General features: G+C 57.6%; 1 protein-coding gene across 5 annotated transcripts in view; it reads right to left on the bottom strand.

The window, feature by feature from the left end:
• NFATC1 (nuclear factor of activated T cells 1) overlaps positions 1-24960 on the bottom strand; it is a 124682-nt gene that overhangs the window by 28543 nt on the left and 71179 nt on the right. For 2 of the 5 annotated variants that reach the window (XM_046671229.1, XM_046671231.1), the window contains exons 8-10: positions 21948-22080; positions 6010-6699; positions 4271-4362 (exon numbers count right to left, since the gene is read on the bottom strand). In XM_046671229.1, the coding sequence (XP_046527185.1) occupies positions 4286-4362; positions 6010-6699; positions 21948-22080 (900 nt within the window). In that variant the 3' untranslated portion in view covers positions 4271-4285. Of the gene's footprint in view, positions 1-4270; positions 4363-6009; positions 6700-21947; positions 22081-24960 lie in introns of those variants that run through there. The other 3 variants (XM_046671232.1, XM_046671230.1, XM_046671233.1) reach the window with 3 other exon arrangements.

Raw genomic sequence — 24960 nt, forward strand, 5'->3', positions numbered from 1 at the left:
CACCTAGGCAACAGATTCTAAATCCTCAGGGCCAGCACCATCAGCATTACAAACGAGCCTGAGGAGCCTGAACGGCCCTGAAGGACGTCTCAGCGGTTGTTCAGATGAAGCAAGCAAGCGAAAACAGGACTCTTGAGTGCGTGCTGCTCAGGTCCTGCCAGGCGGACAGAAGCCCCGCGGAGGCACCGCCAGCAAGCCTTGGCGGGTGAGCGGGGGAAGCAACTGTGCCTCCTCAGTTCCCTCATTGTCACCGTGGGGACAGGGACTGTGGCTCTGCGCTCCCGAAGCGCCAGTGTGGCCGAATTCACTGCTGTCAATCGCAGCGCGCTCCCCAAGGACCAGGGAGAGGTCAGTGCCGGGGACAGGCAGGGAAACCCCACGAGGGGAAGGCAGGTCACAGCCAGGAGCGCAGAGCTTGCCACGGCCTCCGGGAACCAGCGATGCCGCGTCCCTCTGAGAACAGGCCTTGCCCCCGCAGCTGGTGATGGAGGATCCCAGACCCCATGGCCTGGTCGCTGGCTCGCCCCACATCTCTTCCTTGCACCCTCCCGGTCCTGGTTTCATCGGCCCACCCAGCTTGACCCCCTGTTGTGTAATCGACAGACTGCTCGCTTTTTAACATCAAGGCCACTTGAAATTAATGGCGTCTAGTTTTCTGATTTAGTTTTTTGTTGCTGTTTCCGTTCTCTCTTCTACGCCTCTTCCTTGTGTAGGCTGCAAATTCAAAACCAGACACAGGGGAAAGGAGCCTTGGAGTGAGTCCTAATGACCCCCTTCCCCACCCCCGCCCTCCAGACATTTCATGGCCGCCTGTTTTCTACATCAAGGGCACTGCCTGAACAGCCGGGATTCTGAAGTGCCTCTCATTCTCTTAAGAGACGTGGGGAGCTTAAAGAAAATATACACTAAACAAAATCCATTTAATTAAAAATAAGCAGAGTGGGCCAGCCCTGGTGGCCTAGTGGTTAAGTTCAGTATGCTCTGCTTCGGCAGCCCAGGTTCAGTTCCCGGGCATGGACCTACACGGTTCTGTTAGCAGTCATGGCGGCTCATATACTGAAAAAGAGAGGAAGATTGGCATGGATGTTAGCTTAGGATGAATCTTCCTCAGCAAAAAAAAAAGCAGAGTGGAGGTGATGAAAGATGGAATATAATTGGGTTGAGAAATCAAACAATAATAAGGTGTTGCAACTCCAAAAGCTTAAGTAATCACTGCTCTAAAGAGATTCTTTCAAGTTGGTGGGGCAGGTGACGTGCCAGGCTGAGATGTGGCGTGGACAGCTGTCCTCGCAAAGGCGGGTTGGCTGCCCCATGCGTCCCCTCTCGCCCAACATCGGCCCCAGACAAGTCAGCCCCTCCCCCACAGGCCTCAGAAGGCCACGCTCTGGCCACACCGCACGCATGCTGGCATACGCACCTTCTCTGGAACCTTCCTCCACCCCAGAATGAGCAGGAGTTTTGACACTGTCCCTGTCCGACAAATTGCTTTTCAAAAACCTCAATCGTGTGGAACATTGAAATGGGGATCGGAAAAGGATCAGAGTCCTAGTGCTAAGTACAGTCATTCACGCTTGACACAAGCATTCCAGGTTAAGCCCGACACCTGCATATCCTTCCACTCGTCTCTCCCGCCGTCTCCGACACCAAGGCACCAGGATGAACCCGCCCCCAAAATGCCCTCAGAATTCGGGGGGGGAGGCTGGGGGTTCAGGTCCCATGCTCACGATGTGGGCCTTTATTCTGCACTAAAAGTCTCCCAGGACTAACGTGGGGCTGACGGCATGGATATCACTGCCCTACGACCAGACAGCGGGTTCTGGTCCTGGGGAACTGAGGTTGGCGCTAAGATCCTGCCTCAAGATCCGTCCGTGAGCCTCCACAGCTCAGCGGACAGTTCTGCCCACCCTCTCACGAGGACGGAGTGCTTTCTCCTTGCTCCTAACTGCATTGCCATAAATACCCCAAGCTTTTCTAGAAGGAGCTAGGCCCCTTCATATTCTAACCGTCCATGGACTCAGGGAGTCTTCAGCAGCTCAGACAGAGCAACGAACATTCCATCTGCTTTCCTGGTGGTGGGGGGATGCCTAGACTGGATGATGTACGGTTCCAACTGTCGGGAGAAAAGCCCCACAGCCAGTGTTTTCAGTGGCTACCCCTGGGGCAGGGTCGTCTGGCCTGTGTGCATGGACCCATGCCAACACCTTGGGCCAGGGCGCCCGCTGGAGGGAAGCCTGGGCCTACAAGACGCTGCATCCCAGACACGGCGTGTTCACCCCAAGGGCCTCCTCAACCTCGGGAGGGTCCTCCTCTAGGAAAGGCCGTCCTGTGGGGATGTTGGCAGAGTTTTGTCTGCCATTTCCACCCCCACCAGCTCCAGCAGGCCCAGGAGGGGCACTCGCCCAGGGGGATGGATCAAGGCCACTTCCGTGAGGGTCCAAGGCCAGCATTCACTCTTCAGCGGCCCAAGCCTTTTCCGTCACGTGGTTCCAGCTGAGGACCACAGGGCAGCAATGAAACATCACATAAGGAAAATGCACATACGTATATAAATGCATTTACTGCTTTCCAGGGCAGCTTCTGGCTCAGCAACCTTAACCATGATACCAAACCTGACCCCCAGAAAATGAACATTGCTTTGCTCTCATAGGCTAAAACTGGAAAGCTCTGTTTATGGCTGGCCCAGGATTACAGAGGCCACGGAAATAAAGGCCCATGAATTAAATCCAGCCTGGAACAGAGGCAGAGAGAACCGTGTGCACAGATCTGCACCAGCTGGGTCTCAGAACCTCTGCCCAAGGGTCCCCAGGACCACACGATGATCTGAGGACCTAAGTGGACAGACAGGTTTGTCAGGGGTGGGTGCATGTGGGGCAGCACTGGGGGGCTGGAGCTGCACACGAGGTACCTGGTGCTTTAGCAATGGAGAACCCTGGGAGGTTTGGGACAGGAGGTGACACGATCTGTTCCGTGTTCTGGAGAGAGAACCTGATCACAGGGACAACGGGGCAGAGTATTTGGGGGAAATTAAGAATGGAAGACCTTAGGGAGCGGCCAGGAGACAGGAGCCCTGAAGCAGAGGGTGCAGGTGTTTTTTTTTTGTTTTTTTTTTGGAGGAAGATTAGCCCTCAGCTAACTACTGCCAGTCCTCCTCTTTTTGCTGAGGAAGCCTGGCTCTGAGCTAACATTCGTGCCCATCTTCCTCTAGTTTATACGTGGGACGCCTACCACAGCATGGCTGCCAAGCAGTGCCATGTCCGCACCCGGGATCCGAACCAGCGAACCCCGGGCCGCCGAGAAGCGGAACGTGCGAACTTAACCGCTGCGCCACCGGGCCGGCCCCGAGGGTGCAGGTGTTTTAAAGACGTGTTGAGGCAGGAGCCCAGGGCCCGGCGCCTGGTGTCAGGAGGGGAGTGTGGGAAGGCAGGAGCCGGTCGGAGGTACCAGGAGAGCGAGCAGATGGGTGATCCCCAAGCCTGGGCTCTTCCTTGTCCCTGGAGCTCCATGCCCACAGCCCGCCAGGCCAACCGCAGGGAACAATCGGCAGAGGACAGTCTGCACCGTGGGGCTGGGCCTGTGCAACCTCGGCCCACCTGCTGGACCGAGAGGCCTCAAGCCTGGACCGTCTTACTCAGCTTTGACCTCTCAACCAAGTCCCATTCCTGAAATAAAGTGAATTCAAGTCCACAGGGGCCCAGAGACCCGCCCAGGGCAGCGGCCCCAAGTGTCCCTCACACCTGCCACGTGGGCACCTTCTCAAGACGACTTGAGTCCACTGGAGGCAGAACATCCCCCGGCTCACGAGCACGCCTTCCAGGGCAGCTCCCTGCCCCTGCACATCCTAACGAGGCTGCGTCTGACCACGAGAGGCACTGGGGCCGGTGGGAAGGGGCCAGAGGGTGCTGCCCAGTCGCCCGGAAGCAAAGGAGGCTTGGGCAGGACCTGAGGGGGAGGCGTGTCCTCACCCAGCCTCCAGCAGGACCACGCCGGGACTTTCTGAGACGAAACAGAGTGGCAGGGCTACAGCTGTGAGTGTCAGCATCCAAGCTCGGATGCAGCGGTCTGCCTCGCTGGACACAGCAACAAAGGTGGAGTCCACGCCTGCCCCCGTGCCGAGGAGGTAGCAGGAAGCATGGCCTCCCTTCGTCCTGACTGTTGTCACGGGCCTGCTGTGAGCTCAGAGGAACTATGAGATGAAACGTGAAACCAGCACAGAATGTCCACGCGAAGCCGGCACCTCCTCCCGGGTCGCAATAAACCTCCTGAAGTGCTGCGGGCAGTGATGGAGCTAGAGTGTGGCTCTCGGGGAAGAAGCTGCTGAATTCTGGGTGGAGGCTCCAGAAAGCATCACTGTGACCCGCACTTCTGAGGGGGCAAGGAAGGAGAACCTGACATTATTTAGGAACCCATAAGTGCACCCTGAAGAGGTCTGGGGTTTAAGGGTTGCATATTTACAGAAGAAAATATTTGAAAGGCCATCGCCTCAAGTTAGGACTGAGCGGGAGAGGCGTTTGGCAGGGGCTCACTCCCACCTGCGCAGACAGGAATCTGCGCCATGTGAAGCACAGACGAGGGAGTCCTCATCCCGCCCGGGCACCGAGCTGGGGACAGACGCTGACACATTCAGAGGCCGCGGCCGGGTTTCACCACCGTGGAGGCTCACGCGTCCCCAGATCAGCTCACGTCCGCACCTTTGGTGGGACATGGGTGCTGACAGAGTGTGGGTGACCCGCTACCTGCCACCTGCTTCTGCAACAGCAGCTCCAAAAGTGGATGCTCCTCAGAAAGGACCCCTTGGGACACAGGGCGGCTGGGAAGCTCGCAGAACACAAACTTGGAGAAAATGTGACATTTACTGAGAGAGCTGCAGCGGGGAATAAAAGCCTACAACGTTTGGTGGTTATTTTAGGCAAAAGGGCTAAAGGAGGCTGCGAGGCCTCGACCCTGCAAGCGTTTTCAGGGCCCTGGGCCGTGTGCCCAGTTCTCAGGCTCCATCTGAGTCCCCTGGCGGTGGGGGAGGAGCGTCTGCTCCGGGGCATCGGTTTGTACGCTCGCCCAGGAAACAACTGACACCTGGGGAACGGGACGTCCCGCTGACGGCCGGCACCCGACGGACAGTCCAGGTGGGGCACCGAAGTGCTAAGGGGACCCACTCTTACTGAGCAGATGGCGGAGCTTCAGCCCAGTGGCAGGTTCACCTGCAATTGAGGTGGTGAAGGCGCGAGTCAGGGCTCTGCTCTCCCTCAGTTGGGGCCACACCCGTCCAGAGAGGGTGACTCCTCAGAGCAAATACGCTGAGAACAACAACGAGGTGTCACTGCCATCGTCTCACAGAAAGACCTTGGTACTCAGGTTTTCACGCCAATTATCCTGACCACGGGTGTTTTGGGGGCACTTCCTTCCCAAGCCATCCTAACGTGCACTTTCGACTGCGTTTCTGCCCTGAGCCAGCTGGGCGCCGTACGGGGAGAAGGCCCCCGGCACCAGGAGCCACCCTATGCCTTATGATCCTTTCACCGAGCTCCTGATGAGACTGTCCCAGCACTCAAGTGTTTCTACATCGCCGTGCAGGGTACAATGTTAATCACCTCTAGCTAAGCAGTTGTTCAAAAATTGTTCTCTCAACTAAAGAAGCTCTTAAGATGCCAAGGAACAGGACAGCGTAGCCTGCAGCCACGCTCCCCGGCAGCCTCTTGTGACAGAACTCCCAGCTCGCGCCCGGCAGCACCGTCTGCACCAGTGGCCAGCACACCGGAGCATCCTGACTTTCCGGCCAGTATGGCCCGGACAGTGTCCCCTGAGGGTCTACAGACACAGACATCGCCGGGACCAAGGTCACAGAGCAGAGCTGCGCATCATGCGGCTGGCTGGCGGCTGACACGGTGACCACACAGCGCCGCCAACAGCAGCAGGAAGTGCTTCCCGCACAGACACGCATACACAGGCACCCCTCCTCCTGCACTCTCGGATACGGCGCCAGGCTGAACGCACACCTCCGGCGTGGGGACTTACCGTCATCCAGGTACAGCTGGTCCAACTCTTGAGGCTCTCGCTTGACCGTTACGGGAATGGGGGCCAGACTATGATTACTGTCCTCACGCACCTCGGGCAGCGGCAGAGGCTGGGTGGCTGCAGACTCATTTCTCGGAACCTTCGGCGGCGGGTGCTGCTGGTGGCCCATCACGGATGGGCGGGTTGGGCTGCAGGACTGCAAACAGGTCGGCTCTTGGGTACCGGACGGCAGTGGAGAGGAGGAGCTGTTGGGACAGAGTGCTGGCTGGCGACCCGGGGAACAGCTACTGCTCAGCTGTGGACTCACCTGTGGCTGCAGCAGGGCGGGGGGCGGCTGCTGGGGGGAGCCGGGGTGCACGCCCACGGGTCTCGGCGCCTCCTGCACAGCGAGGACCCCTCCGGCTGGCCGCTGAAGTCCGAGGTGACTGTGGCCTGGGCTGGCCATGCCCTTGCTGTAGGGAGCGGAAGAAAGGTCGTGCAGCTTCGGGCTGGCGCTGGGCGGCGGTGACATCATGCTGCCTCTCTGTGGACAGGGCGGGAAGCCGGCCACGAGGCAGGAGCCCGGGTCGGGCGGCATGGCGAGCTGCTGGCTGTAGCACGGCTTCGGGAGCGGGCTCAGGCCCTGGCTCATTGGTCCACAGGTCAGGGCAGGCTCGTAGTCATCGGTGGGCTCTGTTTTTATGATTGGAACTGTGAGAAGGAAAAAAAAGTTAAATAAACACAAGCTGCAGATGGGTGCGATGGGCGGGCTTGTGGCTAGGATACCCTCTGAAAACAAACAGCGACTTGACTGAGTCCCTGTGTGTCTCCTGCCTGGTTCTCCCACCCAATTAAGAAGAGGGGCGTGAGTCATCGCCTCCGGAAAGCTGCAGCTGGTTCTAATAGTGAGCGCACTATTTTCCTTGGAATCACCCCCAGCACTAATGTGCTATAAAAATCCATTTGCAAACTGCAGTAGAAGCTTTGGACCCAAGGGCCCATGGATTTGTAGTAATCAAAGTGAAAATTTTAACTTGGATGTCCTCCTGCATTTCTACTGCTACCGACGCCCTATCTGATAAACGTCTGCACACTCGGTGAACTCGAACGCACAGTAAGATGGCGCTGAGAAGTGGGTAAGGATCCAACGGAAAAGATAAGTGCATATCTGGCGCAGGAGAGAGGGCTCTGACTGCTGGAAAAGGAAAACACTCTTCCGCAGGCAAAACCGCCATCCCTCCTGCCCGCCCTTCCTCGCTTCCGCTCCCAGACCATGAACCTCGTCCAAAGGACAGACAACCCATGATGACGCAGCTCCCGGGGCAGAAGTCAGAGCTCCTGAACCGCTTCTACACCGCCGTCCACCCGGCCCTCGCTGGGAAGCTGATGGGGCCTCGAGAGCCGGGCTGGGAGGCGCGACGGAGGCAGACCGGAAGTAGAAGGCCCTTTGGTGGCTGGGTTTCTGCAGGGAGCGTCGGGGGCGGGGGGTGCCTGTGCGGGTCTCTACTGGCCTTGGCTGTGTGTCACCTCCCTGCTCACTCCCTGTGGTCCTGCTTCCTCATGGGCTTCTCCTCTCACACCCACTTACAGGAGTCATCTCACTGGTCAGACTCTTCTGAGAGTGACGAGGAACCGCACACACATTCCCAACAGACGCCCAGCGCTGCTTTGAGGAACGTGGTTGGGACAATCAGCTGTCATCAGACCCTCCTTGCCGCGTTTTCACCTCTTCACGTGTGTGCGCAGGTGGATTCTCCACGGCAGGGAGAGAACGCCCCGTGCAAGCACAGCCTGTGGGCCTGCGTGCGGCCCCAGCTGCCTCCCTACCTATGTAGGAGCACATCTACATTTTGAGAGAACGTCTGTAACGGAGGTCTTCAGCCAGCTGGTGCGCACGTCTGCTCTCCATCACGGCGCCCGCGGGTCCCCCGAGGCCGTGGAGACGGCTCCCCATGGACCCTTCCCGGTGGAGCACGGCCGCCCTGCCAAGGCCGTGGGACCTGGGACAAGTGCTGCCTGCTGGCCCAGGCCCCTGGCCTCTGGCATGAAGGCGACACTCCAGCCTAGGTGAGGGGGGAGGTCCCAGGCTGTGTAATTCCTCCTGAAATCTCCAGGTCCTCAGCTTCCCGCATTGGGGATTCCCAGTGAACCCTCTTCTTTCATTTGGCCTCGTTGGCATGCTGAGGTCTCCCGGCCCCTGTTCTCAACCGGGCCTCCCATCTTCAGCACGTCCTCCTTGCCCACTGAGGACAGAGGTATGTGGTGCCGGAGGTGCTGACGGTCGGAAGGCAGGGAGAAAACACCAGGGCAGAGCAGTCACGTGGTCTCCCTGGAGGAGTCCCTCGCCACCTGCAGACAGAACCGCAGTCGGAACTCGCTGGCGGTGCTCATCACTGCCTGAAAATCACGTTTGGCCCAGAGCGGACAGGGCTTCAGCCCAGGGCTAGAGGACACGCTGCTGCTCACCCATGGAGTTCAGGCGTCCCCAGCACGGCCGATCGGGCAGGTCTCCCGGCGGAGAGGGCAGAGCGAGGGGTGGTCTTCACGCCACGTGCCCGTGGGGAGCACGGGGTTGGGTTTCATAAGCCACGCTGACTCCCCACCCTGCCCGGCCGCCAGCCCCTGCCCATGCCACATGCACGCCCTCCACAGCGGAAGGGGTTTCTCTCTCTTTCCCGGGCTCTGGGGAGGGGCTGGCGTCCCAGGGGAACTGTGTTCCAGAGAAAACTGCCACTGGCTGTGGAAGGGACCCCAAGAAGAGCTGGTGTTCTCAGGAGTGGCGTTTAATGCCGTGTGGATCACATTCTGGGCCAGCGGCGGCCTGAGTCTCTGGAGGAGTCCGCGGCTGCTGAGGGTGCGCATCAGAAGAGGACGCGCCTCGCTCTTTAAGGAGGGTGTGACGGGTCCCCCCAGGGCATCTGTCGTTGCAGCGACCCCAGGCAAGAGGAGGGGGCACACTCAGTCAGGGGAGCAGGCCGCCTGAGCGCAGCATGTCTGCAGATCTGCATCCACAGGCCTGTGCAGACGCACATGTGGCGTCGTCTGTCAGGCAACACCTCGCAAGCCCCTGACCTCCCTGGGGACTCTCCCTTAATGCCCCAGTCTGCACACGGTGACCAGCGGCTGGAGCTGCACAGCCTGGGGTTTCTCCGGCGAGCCTGGCACCCGGCCTGGGCCCCAGCTTGGAAGCGACCTCTGAGGAGAGGCCTCTGCTGGGGCTGAGCTCCCGGGGGGCGGGCGGGCAGCCTGATGCAGCCTCCACAGACGGGGTGGGGCTGAAGAGCTGGACCCCCAGCTGTGCAGGGAGCGCGCTGCCGAGACCCAGACGAACATCCTCACATTTACTAGAAAACAGCACTGCCGCCCGCTCGCCTGACCCCCGGAAGTCACGTCTCCACAGGCAGCCATAGCCCCAGCACCGTGAAGCTCGGGCTGAGGCGGGACGGCCTTGCACCGGCTCAGAGCCCAGCAGTGCCGACAGCACGCGCCCCAGGCCAGCTCCCAAGACGCCTAGTGGGGCTGGGCAGGTTCTAACCAGATTCCCCAAGCAGAGTCGCCTCGGCCTGTTTCCAGCATGTTGTAAATCCAGAAACGGCAAACGGACGAAGTCAGCCGCCGAGAGACCCCCACACCTGAGGGGCAGACAGGCTGTCGCCTTCCGAGGGGGACAGCCAGGAGCACACATGCCCCCGTGGAACCAGGCCTTCCTGTGGGAAGATGCTTGTGTGAAACGCTGGCGTCCAGAACAGCAATGGTTAAATTCTATACGAGTGTGGTAACTTCCAGAGCTCGTGATCTTAAAAAAATATATAAGTCTGGCAGATTAAATTAAAACCCTGTTGGGATCCTCTCTGCACTGCGCTGGATTTTCAGGCTCAAGGACCAGCTCGTGTCTCTCCTACAGTGTCCCCCGAGCCCTTTAAGAACTCCCGCCCCGTCTGCTCTGCACACACGAAAGGAGCAGCTGCCTGGGAAGTGCCAGCCAGCGAGAGCTACCTGTCACGTGGGGGGTGCACAGGGCCAGACCAGTGACTCCTGAAACCGGCCAGAGACCGAGCCGAGTCTCCTCCGGGTGTGCAGGAGTGAGCCGGCGTCCGTCTGCTTGCTGCGGGCCGTTAAGAGTGTCTGTCGTTTACGACCTGTTTAAAGCCGTCGGTGGCACTGGCATTAACTCCCACATCACTCGGTTCCCTGGGATCCTTCTGGGAAAGTCTCAGAAAATGATCACGCAGGGGCCCCTGCACAGGCCGCCCCAAGCTAGGGGTGTGAAGGGAGGGTACAGGAAATGCGTCACCTTCCCATGGCGTCCAGACCCACCATTGTGCCTCTAGCGGGTGGAGAGTCCACATGGGGCTGAAGCCATCAGGCTGCCTGGCCTTCTGGGTCCTTCCCAGGCAGCCTCCTCCGCTCAGACATCCCTCCCTGCGCCTGCAGCGCCCAGGGCCTGATCCCCACCCTCTGTGAGCCCAGCGTGAGGCCACGCCACAGGCTCCCTTTGGGAATAAACTTGTGCGTGCTTAATGGAGACAATCCCCACCCTGCCCACCCGGGGGCTCCACACAACCCAGGGACAGAGGGTCGCTGAGGAGAGGCAAGGACAGAAACCCTAATGATTTGGCACCAGGTGGGGAGTTCCAGGATAAACTGCTGACTACAGGCAGACAACTAGACGTGGGGCAGGCCTAAGCTGCCCAGGCCCTGTGGACGGGTGACAACTTGGAAAATACGGACACCCCCTCTGAAGACTGAAGGCACGACGACGCTGCTCCCACGGCACGCACGGGAGCCTGAAGGCACCAATGCCCGGCGGCTGGGTCGCGTCTGAACTGCATTCTCGTGTGGGATTCAAAGGAAATGAACCCCCTCTGCAGCAAAGCCACCGAGAAGATGCCTCCTGTTTCCTATTAGTGAGGAGAACGAGGACGCATCCTGCGCAGGGCTGGGGGTGGTGCCGCTGCCTCTCGGGGGGAGCCGCCGGCGGGATCTCGTCCACGGCCGGGAGCAGTTTCCTTCCCGGCCTGAAGCTCAGTGTGACGCAATGTCTGGTTACCAGCTCTGCTGTGCGCGGCGCTGGCCTGGGCGGGGGGTAACAGGAGACCAGCCACGGCGCGCCGAAGAACACCACATCACCCAAGCCAGGAACCTAGAGTCTAATTTATTACAGAAAGCAAAAGTGTGAAAGCTTAACGCTAATCTGTAAGGCCGGCTGTCGCTCACAAAGCATGTTCTCATGGAAAAATCAAGCTGCTGTCGGAGCGCGCAGGCGTCCACCACCGAATGGCTCATGCCCAGCACAGAGCAGTGACTGCCGTCCGTCGAGCCCGTGTGTGCGGACCGACAGCAACGCTGCCCTCAGCTCCAGGCCATGCGCTCCGTGTCCTCCGTCACAGGCACTGAGGCCCACTGTGTGTCCGACACGAGCTTCTCACCGCAGGAGCCTCCAAGTTTCTGCCCCTGTGGCTGTAGGGTCAGGGACATGAGCCCTGGGAGGGTCGTCCCAGCACCTGGACTCGCACCTCCAGGCCAGGCTGCGAGTCTTCTCTCCCTGCCGTGGGTCTTCTCTCCCTGTCGAGGGCAGATGGCATTCCTGGCCATCAGTGGACACACACCGTGAGAGGAGGAGCCAGCCTCTCCCCAGGACCCCCACCTCACCCGCAGCCCCTGCAACAGCAGCCTGTGGGCCGAAGAGCCTTCCAGAACCCTCATGGCCTCACTTGAAGAAAGCCATGTTGCAACGGCAAGAGGGAGGGGCCCTTGTAATGAGGCGGCGCCAGCCCTCAGGGCTCCCGTCCGTGAGCGCAGAGCAGAGCCCTGCCTGAGCCCCAACTCCTCTTCACCCAGGGTAGGCTGGGGCCTTTTCAAATCAGCTGACCCCATGCCCGTCTGACCTCACCTCCCCTCGGGATCCACTCCTGGTGTGCAGCTGTGGGCACAGCACTCCGGCCCAGCGAGCAGGCCATGCCGGCGTGTCTCACGCAGTCCAGAAGTGAGCGTGTGCCTGCTCTGCTGGGGCTTGGGCCCGGTGGACACGCGGCTCCCCAGGCGCGGCCCCCAGACACCCTTCTGAAACACCCCGGAATGCGTCCCTGGACATGGAGCTGGCGAATGCCCAGCCAAGCCTGGGTACCCGCAGGGCATCCAGGCCTCCCTAAATGGCAATGAATGGTTGATTTCTGCGCCCACTGTCACCCAGGGCCTTGGTGTACTCTGCAAACAGCCACACCAGCTGTCTCAGCAGGTGAACAGCATGGGGGCGGCCAGAGCCCTAAGCTGACAGCGACTCCGCAGGCCTGCAACAGGGTCCAGGGCAGAACCAAAGCCCCTGGTTCCCACCTTGCCTTGAACCGTGAGATCCCACTGAGACGAAAGACAGGGGCCAGGCCAGCTCCCTGGGGGGTTGAGGGCCACGTGCGTGGTTCCTGCCCGGGAGCGAAGTCGGGTCTGGAGGCCAGTGGGCTGTCACCGGGATGAGGCTTTGTTCATCGGCTGTCGAATGCCGAATGCGCATGACCACCTTCCCTAGGCAGACAGGTGATGTGGGAGCTGCGAGGTGGACACCATCTGGGCTCCTCTCACACCATCCATCCAGGGCTCGTGCACAGATCAGGACCAAACACGGACAGAGGAACCACGTGTCTGGTCGCAGTCTGAGACATCCTCTCCTCTCACTGAAGGGCACTGCCAAGGAATCCAGTTCCGAGATGACTTGAGCCAACCCTCTAGCCCAGCGGGCCCCGGCTCTGTGGTGGAGGAAGACAGGCATCCCTTCCGTTTGCAATGGAGGCGCATGGGGACAGGCCACAGAGTGTCGGCACTCGCGAGTCCAACTGTGTTGTCCAGAGGAACAGGCTGGCACTTTAAATAAACAGGAAGTGCCAAACTATTTTGTGAGTTCCCGGAGTCCAAAATTTTCCTGACATTTGTACCCTGGTACCTAGCACAGCGCCAGATTCTGAAGAATGAAGGATAAAAGAATAAAGAGTGTACGAGAAGCTCGCCAACCCCAAAGCTGCCCAAATAAAGCAGCAGACACGTTCACCTGTGCATTTTCTTTAAACACTCTCCCTGCACGTGCAGCCTAAGCGCACTTCTCCTGCACACGCGGATGGATTGTAGCCACAGGGACGAGATCCGTCTGTGCACACCTCGCTCACAAGTAGACGCAGAGTGAGAAAGGGCTCCAGATTATGGCCGCTGGGCGAGCCAGGCTTAAGTCCTGTGGCCGCCTGCCAGCCGCGTGGCCTTGGGGCTGATTATGTAACTTCGGTGGGCCCCAGTGTCTCAGCTCCAAGACAGAGACAACATCCGCCTACAGGATGGTGAGGGGTACACACGAGCATCAGTACCACAGCGGCTGGCACTGAGCCCCCTCCACACACAGGGGCTACTGAGGTACCCCTCTTGTTTCCAAGCTGCTGGCCCAGGAGAAGTGGGGGCCAGGGGGCGGCCTCGGGGCACGCCCAGCTCTTGGCCTTGGACAAGCCAGAGATATCACTGCTGACCGAACTGTGTCCCCAGATTCACAGCTAAAGCCTAACCCCAGAGTGACTATTTGGAGATGGGGCCTTCAGGAGGTGATTAAGGTTAATTGAGGTCCTAAAGGGGCTCTGATCTGACGAGGTCGTGGTCATAAGAAGAGGAAGAAAGATCTCGTTCTCTGTCTACCATGTGTGCTCACAGACAGAAGGCGGTGTCAGCACCTGGAGTAGGGTCCTCACCGGACTCTGACCCTGCCGGGACCCCGATCTCAGACTCCAGCCTCCAGAGCCGTGAGCCATGAGCCGTGAACATCTGTGGTCTGAGGCCCCGTCTGGCGGATTCTGTCACGGCGGCCTGATCCTGTTGTAGATTCCCTGTCTTTGTCTGCAACAACATCTGGTTGTGAGTTCATAACGGGACCAAGTGACATAACACATGCTAAAACGACCCGAAAGTTGAAGGTGCCATACGCAACCGAGGAATTATTCCTAATAATTTCCCTTCTCATTGTACACGCACATTTTCTAAGTGCTCTCAATGGCTGCAACTTGGATTACTTTCCCAGGTACCTGCCACAGTCCTGGACAAAGGGGGTTTTGTTCCAAGCCCCGGAAAACAAAGATCAGATTGTCTTGTGTTTGTTCATGACATTAAGGCCCACGTTTTACCATCAATATAAACACCCAGAAACGATAACTCCAGGGCACGACTTTTTTGAAATAACGAGAAAGGAAAAGTGAGTGGACCCACCTGAACTGCCAGCCCCTAGGGGCAAAGACGCGTCATTTCTCTGTGTCCAGAGCCAAGAGTGAGCTCTGGATCGGGTCAGGGGGTGGGTGAATCAGCGGCTGAGCGGATTCACACCCACCCATAGGCCATGTGGGAAAGCAGAGGGCATTTCAGTTCAGGATTTCATCCCCTTTTCCTGAGAGCACGCTCGCTGTCTTTCCCACACAGCTTACCCAGAGTCTACACCGCACACTCCAGGTTCCTGGGGAGGCACGGTTCTCTGGTTCCAACTGCAAAGACCACAGCCCTCAGGACTGAAATCTCAGCTCCGGGCAGCTGCTCACTACGCCGACCTGACCAGGTGGCTAGGAACAGCCGTGATCTCACATGGTCCTTGCATCATCTACCTGTTTGCGAAGGCTCAGCGGGCACAGAGAGGCCCAGTGACCAAGGGCTCACAGATGGGAAGTGACGGGACGGCTCTGACGCCAGCAGTCAGAAAGGGGTGCATGAGGCAGTGTCACCATGTGTGGGCCAGCCCTGTGGTTGCAGGTGTGCACCGGCCCCGATCTTCTACAGGTTCGGTTACGTGGGGATCTGATTATTACCCAATTAGGCTGATGGCAGATACGGTCAAAACAGACCACACGAGCCAAAAAATACATCGATCGGGTTTCACCCAATAATTGCCAAAACTGCATTTGAAGGGAACATGACTCATCCTCCCGGTGGTTTGCATCCAAGCAGCTGCGCCTCGAGGGCGGGTTCTGGTCCCAGCCCAGGGAGCCGTGCTGGGGCGGCCTCCTGAGCCCACGCTGAGCCCACCTCGCTGTGCCCGCCAGTCGTGGGACCAGCCCTCACGCCCCAAGTCGCCAGAGCTTGTCAGGTCTTCTCTTCGAGCGTCGGGGCCCAGACTTCTTGGGTGTCCGGCCTCACTGCACACTCAGGCTGCCTTTTACTTCTGGTGGCTCATGGCCTGGGGTTTCTAAACAAAACCAGCCTCCTGCCCCTTCGTCTCCACGGCGCTGCTGTGAGCCAGGGCTGGATTCCGAGAGGGACCGTCCTCGGTTCCCGGCCCCTGTCGCCCCCAGCCCCACCCGCTCTGGGCACGGGCCTCCCTGTCTGCCACAGGGGCCAGACCCCAACACCGTCCCCACGCTCTGCCCCCTCTCCTCCACTCCCCCAACCTCTTCAGGAGCAACCGACCCGCGTCCAAAGCCCATGCCTGCGGCTGACCCTCCATGGGGCCAAGAGGCTCAGGCATGCCTGCTGGTCAAGACGTCTGACCAGACATCGAGGCCAGGTCAGCTCTCAGAGGTCGAGGCCTCCCCGATTCGCCTTTAATTTGAGTCTGTCTTCCAGCCTTTGGGGAGCTCACCCACCACCAAACCTGACCATTTCCTGGCAGGTCAGCGACACGCAGACCAGAATGCACGTTAGAAGCTGAGGCCGCGAAGGCGATGGAGGAAACGGAATTCGAATCCGGCGCTGTAGGAACGGCCTACATGGAGAGCCAACCCTCCCCAGAAATGGCGGACAGCTTCCAAACTTCTGCCTGACCCCCACTGAACCCTGACCAGTTACGCCGTCCATCCCGGACTGGCCTTGTCCTCACTTGCTCCTCCTGGGGGGCCTGAGTGGGACGTACACCCCTCCCAGGGCATTGGCTGGCTCCATGGGCTGGGAGGAGTCAGCATCCTGCTACACGTGGGCAGCTGGTTCCCGTCGCCTGTCACATCAGGTTTAAAATGTGGAAAGAGAAATTAAAACACTAGCGCCTCATCTTTTGGGTGGAAGAGTGAGCGAGCCAGTAAAATCGGGGACTTAATGAAAGCAGCCTCTCCCGGGTTCTGGGAGGCTCTGACGAGCAGGCACATCAAAGCGTCTTGCACAATGCCCGACGCTCACAGCTGTGCGCCGGCCCCGCTCCACCACCGACACGCTCACTCGGCAACGAGGTTATCACACAGCTGTTCCAGAATGTTCCAGAACATCCACAGGGACCAGCTATGCCCTTGACCACAGCCAGCCTGCCAGCTGACCGTCCTGAGGTCACGGGAGGCCCTGCAGGAAGCGAGGGCGGCACCTCCTCGGGCAAGCTGGGACGGCGTCTCCTCCTGCCCCATCACCCTCCCGCCTCCCACCTGCTACCGCTCGGCTTTATTCGCCTTTGGAAGGGAGCTTTGGGGGAGCTGGAGTTCCCAAAATTGACACCCCTTGGCCACCTGGAACCTTCTAATCCCCACACCCATGGGTTAGAAAGGTCAGCATAATCTGCTTTTGTGGAAAGCCACAAGCTTTCTGCGATGGAGGGAAGGCCAGGCCTTGACCCGAGGGTTCAGGCGCTGGCCGGGAGCGAGACCCCACTGTGGACACGCTCGGCTCCCCCGCCTGAGTCTCTACCGCTCCCATCAGATGGAGATGAGAATACCCGCCCGCAGGGCTGCAGGGTGGAGGACCACGTGGTCACGTGCCACACAGAGCCCTTGTAGGGATACTGCGCAAGGGGACGGCGTGGACAGCAGTGTCCTCAGAAGCCTTGGCCTCAGCGAGCTTGGAATGTGAGCAAGCCCGTTTCTGTATAAAACAGGGGACGTTACGAGTCAATGCCCAGGCGAGGCCTGGCTGTGAGGAGCCTGTCAGAGGGCTGCCCTCCCACCTAATCTGGGGTGAGGGGCCAGGGGCTGCAGGAGGAGTGCAAGGAGGGTCTGGAAGGTAGAGGAGGCTCACAAAGCCTTCGGCTGGCCTGGCCGTCATGCTTTCCCCAGCAGGAGCTCAGCGGCTTTCTGAGTCACTGCCAGCACCCATCCTGATTCGATGGCTGTGAGATTAAACTTTGATACAAGGGACTTGGGAAAAAACGAGCCAAACGCTCAGTGGAACAGGTAAACCCAAAGCTTGCTGTAAAGACGAGGCCACCGGGCTGCCCAGGGCAACTGGAAGGCGGCCAGTCCGAGATCCCGGCCACAGACTCCGGCCGCCCCTGAGAGTAGGATCCAGCCCGCGTGCCACAGAACCGAGAGCTGCCGTCGTTGCCCTCGGGGCGCTTGGCCAGCGGCCTCGCGGGGCCCTTGAGTCTGCAGGCTGCTCAAAGCCGGTTCCTCGCGGCAGCCCCTGCTCTGGGATCCGCAGAAACTTGAGGCATGCAAGTCCCTAACCAGATGTTAGCTGTTCGGGCCGTGGATGACAGCCCCACGAGCTGCCGTACCTGGGGGAGCCCTGCACAGCGACCCCCCTCTGCCCGCTGCCCACACCACACCGCTGCTCTGGCCGCCACAGGGGTGATGGCGTGCCCAGCACTTCGCTCTGTCCCTGCCACTCCCGCCTCGCACACCGGCTCCTCTCTCACTGATTTCTCCCACTAGTCTTATTTCCAGACTTAATAACAAGCCAGAGAACAGTGACTCTGCTCCCCGTTCTCCCTCTGAATCAGGGCATCACCCAGGACAATTATTAACGAACGTGACCATGGATTCTCTCACTAACGATGAGCAGGGGAAGCACGATGTCCTCCTGCACCTCTTCCCGAAGCTCGTTCCCCAGCCCGCTAACGTCCAATCCACAAAGAGGAGCAGAGAGCCCGGGCAGGCCAGGGACCCACTGTCCTGGGGCACCTTTGTCCCTGGTCAGCGTCCCTTCCAAGCGGGTTGAGGTTTTCTCCTTCCCACAGTCCCGAGTGGGCTTTTAGAGAAGTGTGCAAGCTGGGCGGCCGCCATCACACGACCTTCTTCAGGTCTGTTCATCCGTGAAGGGCAAGCAGGTACCCGGGCAGAGTCCTGGCCACTCGGGGAGCCCCGACAGAGGTGTGTGCGGGCGGGCCAGGGGTCCCCAAGGCTCTCCTGGCTGATGCAAGTGAAGCTCCAGGACCCTCACCTGCACAGCTGTGAGTGACGGTGGGCAGGGGGCCCAGGTGCCATCACGGGCATTTCTGGGAAACCGACTAAAAACATCTCAGACGCAAAGACAGACTCTCCAGGGCCCAATAAGTTGTCACGATTTATTTCCTCACTTGGAAGCCGTCTGGGCCTTGGTGCACAGTTGTGACGTCGTGACCTGGGATTCTTTCTTGTGTGGGCTCCTGCCTGCCCTGCCTGCGCCCGGGTCAGCCGTCTGGAACGCGAGCCTGGGAGCCACAGCTGATGTGGACGTTCGTCTGCCCCCCCAGATCTGGAGCCGCTCCCCCAGGTCAGCCTCCTGTCTGTCTTTAACTTCAACTGACAAGCTGGCAGCACCTCTCAGGCCTAACTGTTCCCGGCAGAGTCTGTCTCGTGCTCGGCTCCAGGGCTCCCCTCAGCCCACACGGCACGGCTAGAGACGCCTCTAGAGAAGCCTCCTCTGAGAAGACGGCACTGAGTACTGCTAAACACAAATGGTGACAGGCAAGAGACAAGAAAACCTCTCCTGCTGCCTATGTGTCGTTTTGCAGTCTCTTCTAGAATTCTCACTTTCTGCACTTGATTGCTACCCCGGGATGCCAGGTGACGGCGGGGAGTTTCCAATTCGCTGTGCACACTCTGCTCGCAGTCTTACATTCGACTGGAGACTTTCCTCCCGTTAAATACTCGGCCGCCGCTGGAGAGGGATAGGGACCCCAATGTCCTGGGCGCGAAGAGGCCAGCCCCACCAGAGCCCAGAGGTGCTCTGCCTCCAGACTGTCTTCCAGTCTGACCAACCGACAGGGACCCTGAAACGTGACTGGGCCAACAGGGTCGGGGGCATCTGTTGTCGAGTCATCACAAGGTCACGTCAGAGCTGAGACAAGAAGGGGAGGAGGCAACGGAAGGTGACAACAGAGTGGCCCTTCTCACCCTGCCCCTGAGCAGCAGACTCCGGGCTTTTCACTTCCAACACCTGACACTCCCAGGGGCCTGCACCCGGGTGGCAAGGCCCGGCCCGGCGTGTGGGCAGTTTTGTGTGGCAGCAGGGCCCTTCCCAAGGCACTGGTCCTCAGGTCACCTCTGAGAGGCAGGAGGAGACACGGCGCCATGCTGTCGTCTTACTGACACCTGACCTGAGGGAAAGTCTAAAATGAGACTTGATTGTACATATTTACACGTGAAACTGAATTTCACGGGTAGGGTTTAAATGTGTTTATTTCCATTGTCTCATTCATTTCAACAGCACATTTTGCAACCTTAAAAAGAATTTGCCCATGTAAATAAGAACAACGCCTCCCACGGCTGGTTTCTGCCGAGGTCGCTGTCAGATGTGAGCGCGCCTGTGGCAGACACATGGCTCATGTTAACACAGCGGCAGAACCCAGAGGAAAAATCGCACCCTGGTCCACCTGCAGAGCTGTCGGCTACCCGCAACACGTCCTCTGAACCCAGAGTTGGCGATCCCGTCTCCATGAGGGTGGGAGACCTCCCCTTGGCAGCCTCCAGGACGCGCGTGCACCGGCACTCAGAGCGCAGGTCCTCACACCTGCTCGCACCTGGGTCAGCCAGCGAGTGGACTCAGCCCCAGAGTTGAAGAAGGTCGTGTGTGCAGCAAAGAAAAACAAACCGAACACCGGTAACTGAGGTCCAGCTTTTCAGTCGTTCATTTATTTATTGTAAAAACCATGTAAGGACAGCCTCCCACGATTCGGCATGGAGTCAGGTGCTGGCTGAGGTCCCTGCTCTCAGGAGCTCACAGTCTAGTGGCGTACTGGTGTGATCACAGCCCCTGGGGCATGGCAGACATGGGGACGCACCACCTGGGAGGGCAGGGTGGGCCAGGGGCGCTCCCAGGGGCTGGCAGCAGGGACGCCTCAGGCTCGGTGGAGCTGGAGCACGTTGCAAGAAGAGAAGTGATGAAGGGAGGCTAGGGACTGATGAAAGCAGGCCTCACACCACTGGAAAGGCAGGGCAAGTACAGGCCACAGAGAGCCAGACGAGTCACTGCTCAGATGGGACGGATGATGGCTCTGTGGGCAGAGCTGGGACCAACTATAGGGACAGGGGTCCAGGTGGGATGTCCCTTAGAGTAGAGAGGACGGAAGTACTGGGGCCGATGGGGAGCACGGGGACGGAGGTGCTGGGGCGGAGGGCAGATCAGAGCCCTGTAGGAGTGAGATTGCGCAGGACTGAAAGGCTGCTGCAGGGTCGGGGAGATGCAATGGCACCTGGACAGCATGGCCCCATGGTCTCAGTGACACTTCCTTTGGGGTCCCGCATCCTCCCACCTGTAAGAGAGGCCCCTTCTCCCTCTGACACTTGGTCAGTCTGTGTTAATGCTCAGCACTATAGAAACTTGGAGCAGGGATTACAGAAAACATTCATGTTAGAGCTATTTTCTAAACTTCTTTAGAAAACAATCTTTCTTCATAAGGCCTGGGTTTTCTTTAAAACATTCAATTTTTGGTCAAGGATGTTTGAAGTTTAATTAGGACACAATCATTACATCTTCATAAAAAGACTAAATATTTTCTTTTGTCAGACACATTGTACCTTGTTCCAAGAATGAGCAGGATGCACGAAGCAGAAGCTGGACAGACCACGTGAATCCAAAAGGAATCACAGGTTAAGGGAACAAACGACCTGCACCAGGAGCCGCCCCCCAGCCACCGACGGGCACACACACCGCGTCCGCAGCCCATTCCCTGTACACTCTCAGGACACGGTAACTTTACACAAGATCACGTTATTCAAATCTTGAAGGCATGGCTAGTATTTGCCTGAAACACAGTTAATTATAACTGTTTGATATCAACACAGATATTGTAGGGCTTTCTATCATCTAGCCGATTGTAAATGACATTTTACATTTAAGAAACTGAAACCTTCAAAAAAATCTTGATTTTACCTAGACAACAACATGACTACTTTTGCAATTAGTTTTTAGTGTGTAATTTCCCTCTTAAATTGTATGACTCTCTTAAGCTTTTAGAACCAAAGCTACAGTATAGAAGGATTGTTGGCATAGCTGAGCTCACATACAATGCAATGAAGTCCAGGATGAGCCAGTGCTGTCCTCTTACCCGCTTCCTGGCTGGCCAGGAGGGGAGAGACGGGCCACAGAGCGCCGGGCAAGGCTCTGGGGGCGCGTGGGCAACACATCTTTCTTGTCCATATGTTTAAGGGGTGAAAAAACAAACAATGGTATTTTCTTTAGGAAAATACCCTACGAAGTTGAAAAGGTAAACTAAGTTTTCTTAAGTCATAAGAAGCCATCCCCAAAATGTACAAACAGACAATCTGAACAAGGATACAATTTGGTTGAGCAAAAAGGTACCTGGACCTGAGAAGGTCTGCAGTCACAGGAGACAATTGTTCAAGGCAGAATGTTGCGGCATTAGCACGCACAGAAACTGTTAATGTGAATTAACAACCATCCAGGCACTAGCCTTTAGGCTTAAAAGCAAGGGTTTATTTCTAAAGGCACCTGCAAGATAATTACCACCATCTGCTTTTCCACCTTAAACATTGATAGAATTCAAACACACACCAAGACCCCCGCAGCTTTCGAGCACAAAGCAGTGGTACTTTTTCTCCCCCTTGGCTGCTGTGTATTTGCAAGCAGCCAACAAAACGATCAGTAATTATCCTAACACGCAGCCCCACCCCAAATGACAGAGAGAAATACACCGAAAGCTTCACTTTCTTTTTGAAGGAGGCGACGACATGGTCTTGGTAACAAGATGATACACAACTTAAATGTACAATGCAACCATGTGGTTTTACAGAGAGCATCCCATCGTTTCTGCATCTTTTAGAAAAAGTACCCCATTGGTTCATTTTCAGCGCTTAAGGTTAGAAAGAGAGCGTTACCATTGGCAGGCAGGTAGGTGAAGTGCTGGTACTGACTTCTCTTCCTCTTTCCGTTGCAGACATAAAAATTGACTTGGACGGGGCTGGTGATTCTCTGATTTCGAAACGGCGGTATCTCGACCACCAAGGAATTCTGGTGAGAAAGCAGCAGACGGGAGGAGGCATTAGCGACAACTGCACAGGCTTCGCCCTGAAGCAGTCACATGGAGGGGCCCTTCCCGGGGGTGACCGCCTGGCAGAGTTTCTGTAAAGGTGAACAGCTCCAACTGCCCAGGCTGCTTCAAAGAAGCCGCCCACACAGAGCCTGCGTGTGACACAGCACACGTGTATGAGGCCGGGCCTGCCAGTCATGCGTGGGCCAGCGAGGAACACGGTCCTTGACGTGTGCCCAGAGCTGAGAGGTGGTCTGAGGAGGTGTGTGCAGGGGAGGCAGGCCGGGGCTTCATAGCCTTCTCAGCCTGGGAGGGAGGCCTCGAGTGCAAATGGTGAGAGCTGACTGGCACTCAGCAGGCGAGGTCTTCAGAAGACCCCACATACTTCTGCCGACCCTAAACCAGAGGATCAGCGGCCTTCAAAAAACTGAAAAAAGCCCCACGTTCGCTGACTCATGGATGGAGCCAGGAACACATGTTCAGGTAACCGGTAATGGAGACCCGGGGGAGGAGCTCCCGGAGACCTGTCTCTGGGGACAGGTTCTGAGACAAGGTCCAAAGCCCACGTCATGGACTCCAGATTCCGCCAAACTGAAGACGCCGGGTGAGCTCGACACTCAGCAGATTCGGGGAGCTGGCGGATGGGCAGAGCGCGAACCCACAGATGGAACAGGATTGTCTGTGTTTCCTTTCCATGTTTTAAAATAAAAGTCAGCCACACTTGTACAAAAATTATGCTCTTTCAAGCACAGATATAAAAACAGCGACCGTGGGGTAGCACAGCAGATTGGAGAAAGAAATGGGCAGGGGCAGGATGCCTGAATCCCAGCTTCCTGTGTGCAGAGGCTGCCAGTCACAGCGCTCCACGCTGGGCGTCCGTGGGCCTGAATCAGCCCGCGGGCACATCCCCACACACACCAACACTGCAGGAGGCAGGGCAGTGCACTGATTTCCGGGGGCTGGGTGGGATTTCACATCCAAGGAGTTTCCTCATTTTTTTGTCACACCATTTCAGTTAAAGAGTAGGGAAAATGTGTAGGAAAAACGCATTGACTGTAGCTTGTTACCCCGTTTAATAGCAAAATTGATCGAATCGTGTTAATAATGAAATCTTGAGAATGTTAAAACAGAAAACCAAAGAGACCCTCAGGCCCACCCTTTTCCTTTTGAAGATGAAGAAACTGAGGCACAGATGCTTGCCGCTGAGGGCTCATGACCGGCAGGGCCAAGGGGCCAGGACCCAGCCTGAGGCCCCCTCCGGGCTCGTCCGGGACCACACTTGCTCCAGGCAACATGTTTTTCTTGCTTTAATAACTTCATTTCATTTGGGAAAAGCAGTATGCACACGTGTCCCTGCCTGAGCCTGTCGTCCTCTTATCAAAATAACCTGAAGAGATGGCCCCGGTGCAGAGGCGGCTGACGGGCAGAACCGCGCTGCCGCAGACCCCATGTGGGCGCTGCCTCTTGGCGACGGGGCCCCGCGGTCACACAGCCCACAGTCGGGGGCCTGGCTCGCTGAGCAGGACTCCGAGCCTCAGTGTCACGGGTTGTGCAGGGAAGACACAGAGAAAAGGCGGGACGTCAGGGGTTGTTCTCTGAGGACTCAACCACATGGAAGGGGACACTGCGAGCATCGCTGGTGCCCCACACGCAGCTGGCCTCAGGGACAGCAAGCCACCGTGGAGTCTGCATCAGAGCAGTTCAGGCTCCACAGGAGACGCTGAGCGGAGAGGCAGAGGGCTTCTGCTTACCCTGCGCTTAGCAATAAAAGTGAGATGCCACAAGCATCAACGGGCGGCAAGAATCCCCGAGTGCCAGAGGGCAGAGGCAACGCGCCCCAAGGGCAGGTGCGGCTCTGGGGTCACTTCTCGTAGATTCTCAGTGACCAGAGGGGTCTGTGTTTTGACGTGGGCACAGGCTGATACGCCTCAAGTCGCTCAACAGACAAATTATGTGACAAAATACTGTCCCCGTGGTGCTTAAATACACCGAGAAGGAAGACGTAAGGAAGAAGACACAGTGACGGGAAGACCAGTCACTACAGGAAAAGAACAAGGACGACGAAGGTGCCAGGGCACCTGCAACAGCCATAAGGAACCCACCGTCTAAACCGCGCACGACGTACACCAACTGCACACACAGCACAATCCCCCTGTGTTTAAAGATAGCTGCAATATAATGCGTATGTGTGTGAGCGCACACACGTGCACACGCAGACACACCCACGCACAACAGAAGAAGCCTGGAAGGAAAACACCAAATGTTAATAGTGGTTCTGACTCAGTGGGGAAATTACACCAGGCATGTGTTTTCCTTTTTTAATACTTTGTTACATCTCCCAAATTTCCACAAGTGTGACATTTTTATAATTAGAAAAAATATATAAAAGTTAGCCTCGTGTAAGAGACAAGAAGGATAAACAAGTGTATCACTGTTCACACAGACTATGCTTCTTCTAACACATGGCTGTTAACTGTTAAACTTACTTTAAAACATGCAACCTTTCAACGAGGCTGTGAGCATTGAGGCTTCCAGCGATTCAGGCACTGAGCATGTGAGGTTCCGAGTGTGTGAGGCTCTGAGTGTGTTAGGCACTGAGCGTGTGAGGCTCCAAGCATGTGAGGCTCTGAGCGTGTCAGGCACTGAGCATGTGAGGCTGTGAGCATTGAGGCTCCGAGTGTGTCCGGCACTGAGCGTGTGAGGCTCAGAGCATGTGAGGCTCTGAATGTGTCCAGAACTGAGTGTGTGAGGTTCTGAGTGTGTCAGGCACTGAGTGTGTGAGGCTCCAGGTGTGTGAGCCTCTGAGCATGTCAGGCACTGAGCATGGTGAGGCTCCGGGTGTGTCAGGCACTGAGCGTGTG

The sequence above is a fragment of the Equus quagga genome, chromosome 9 (assembly GCF_021613505.1).
Source record: "Equus quagga isolate Etosha38 chromosome 9, UCLA_HA_Equagga_1.0, whole genome shotgun sequence".
In the NCBI taxonomy this organism is placed as follows: domain Eukaryota; kingdom Metazoa; phylum Chordata; class Mammalia; order Perissodactyla; family Equidae; genus Equus; species Equus quagga.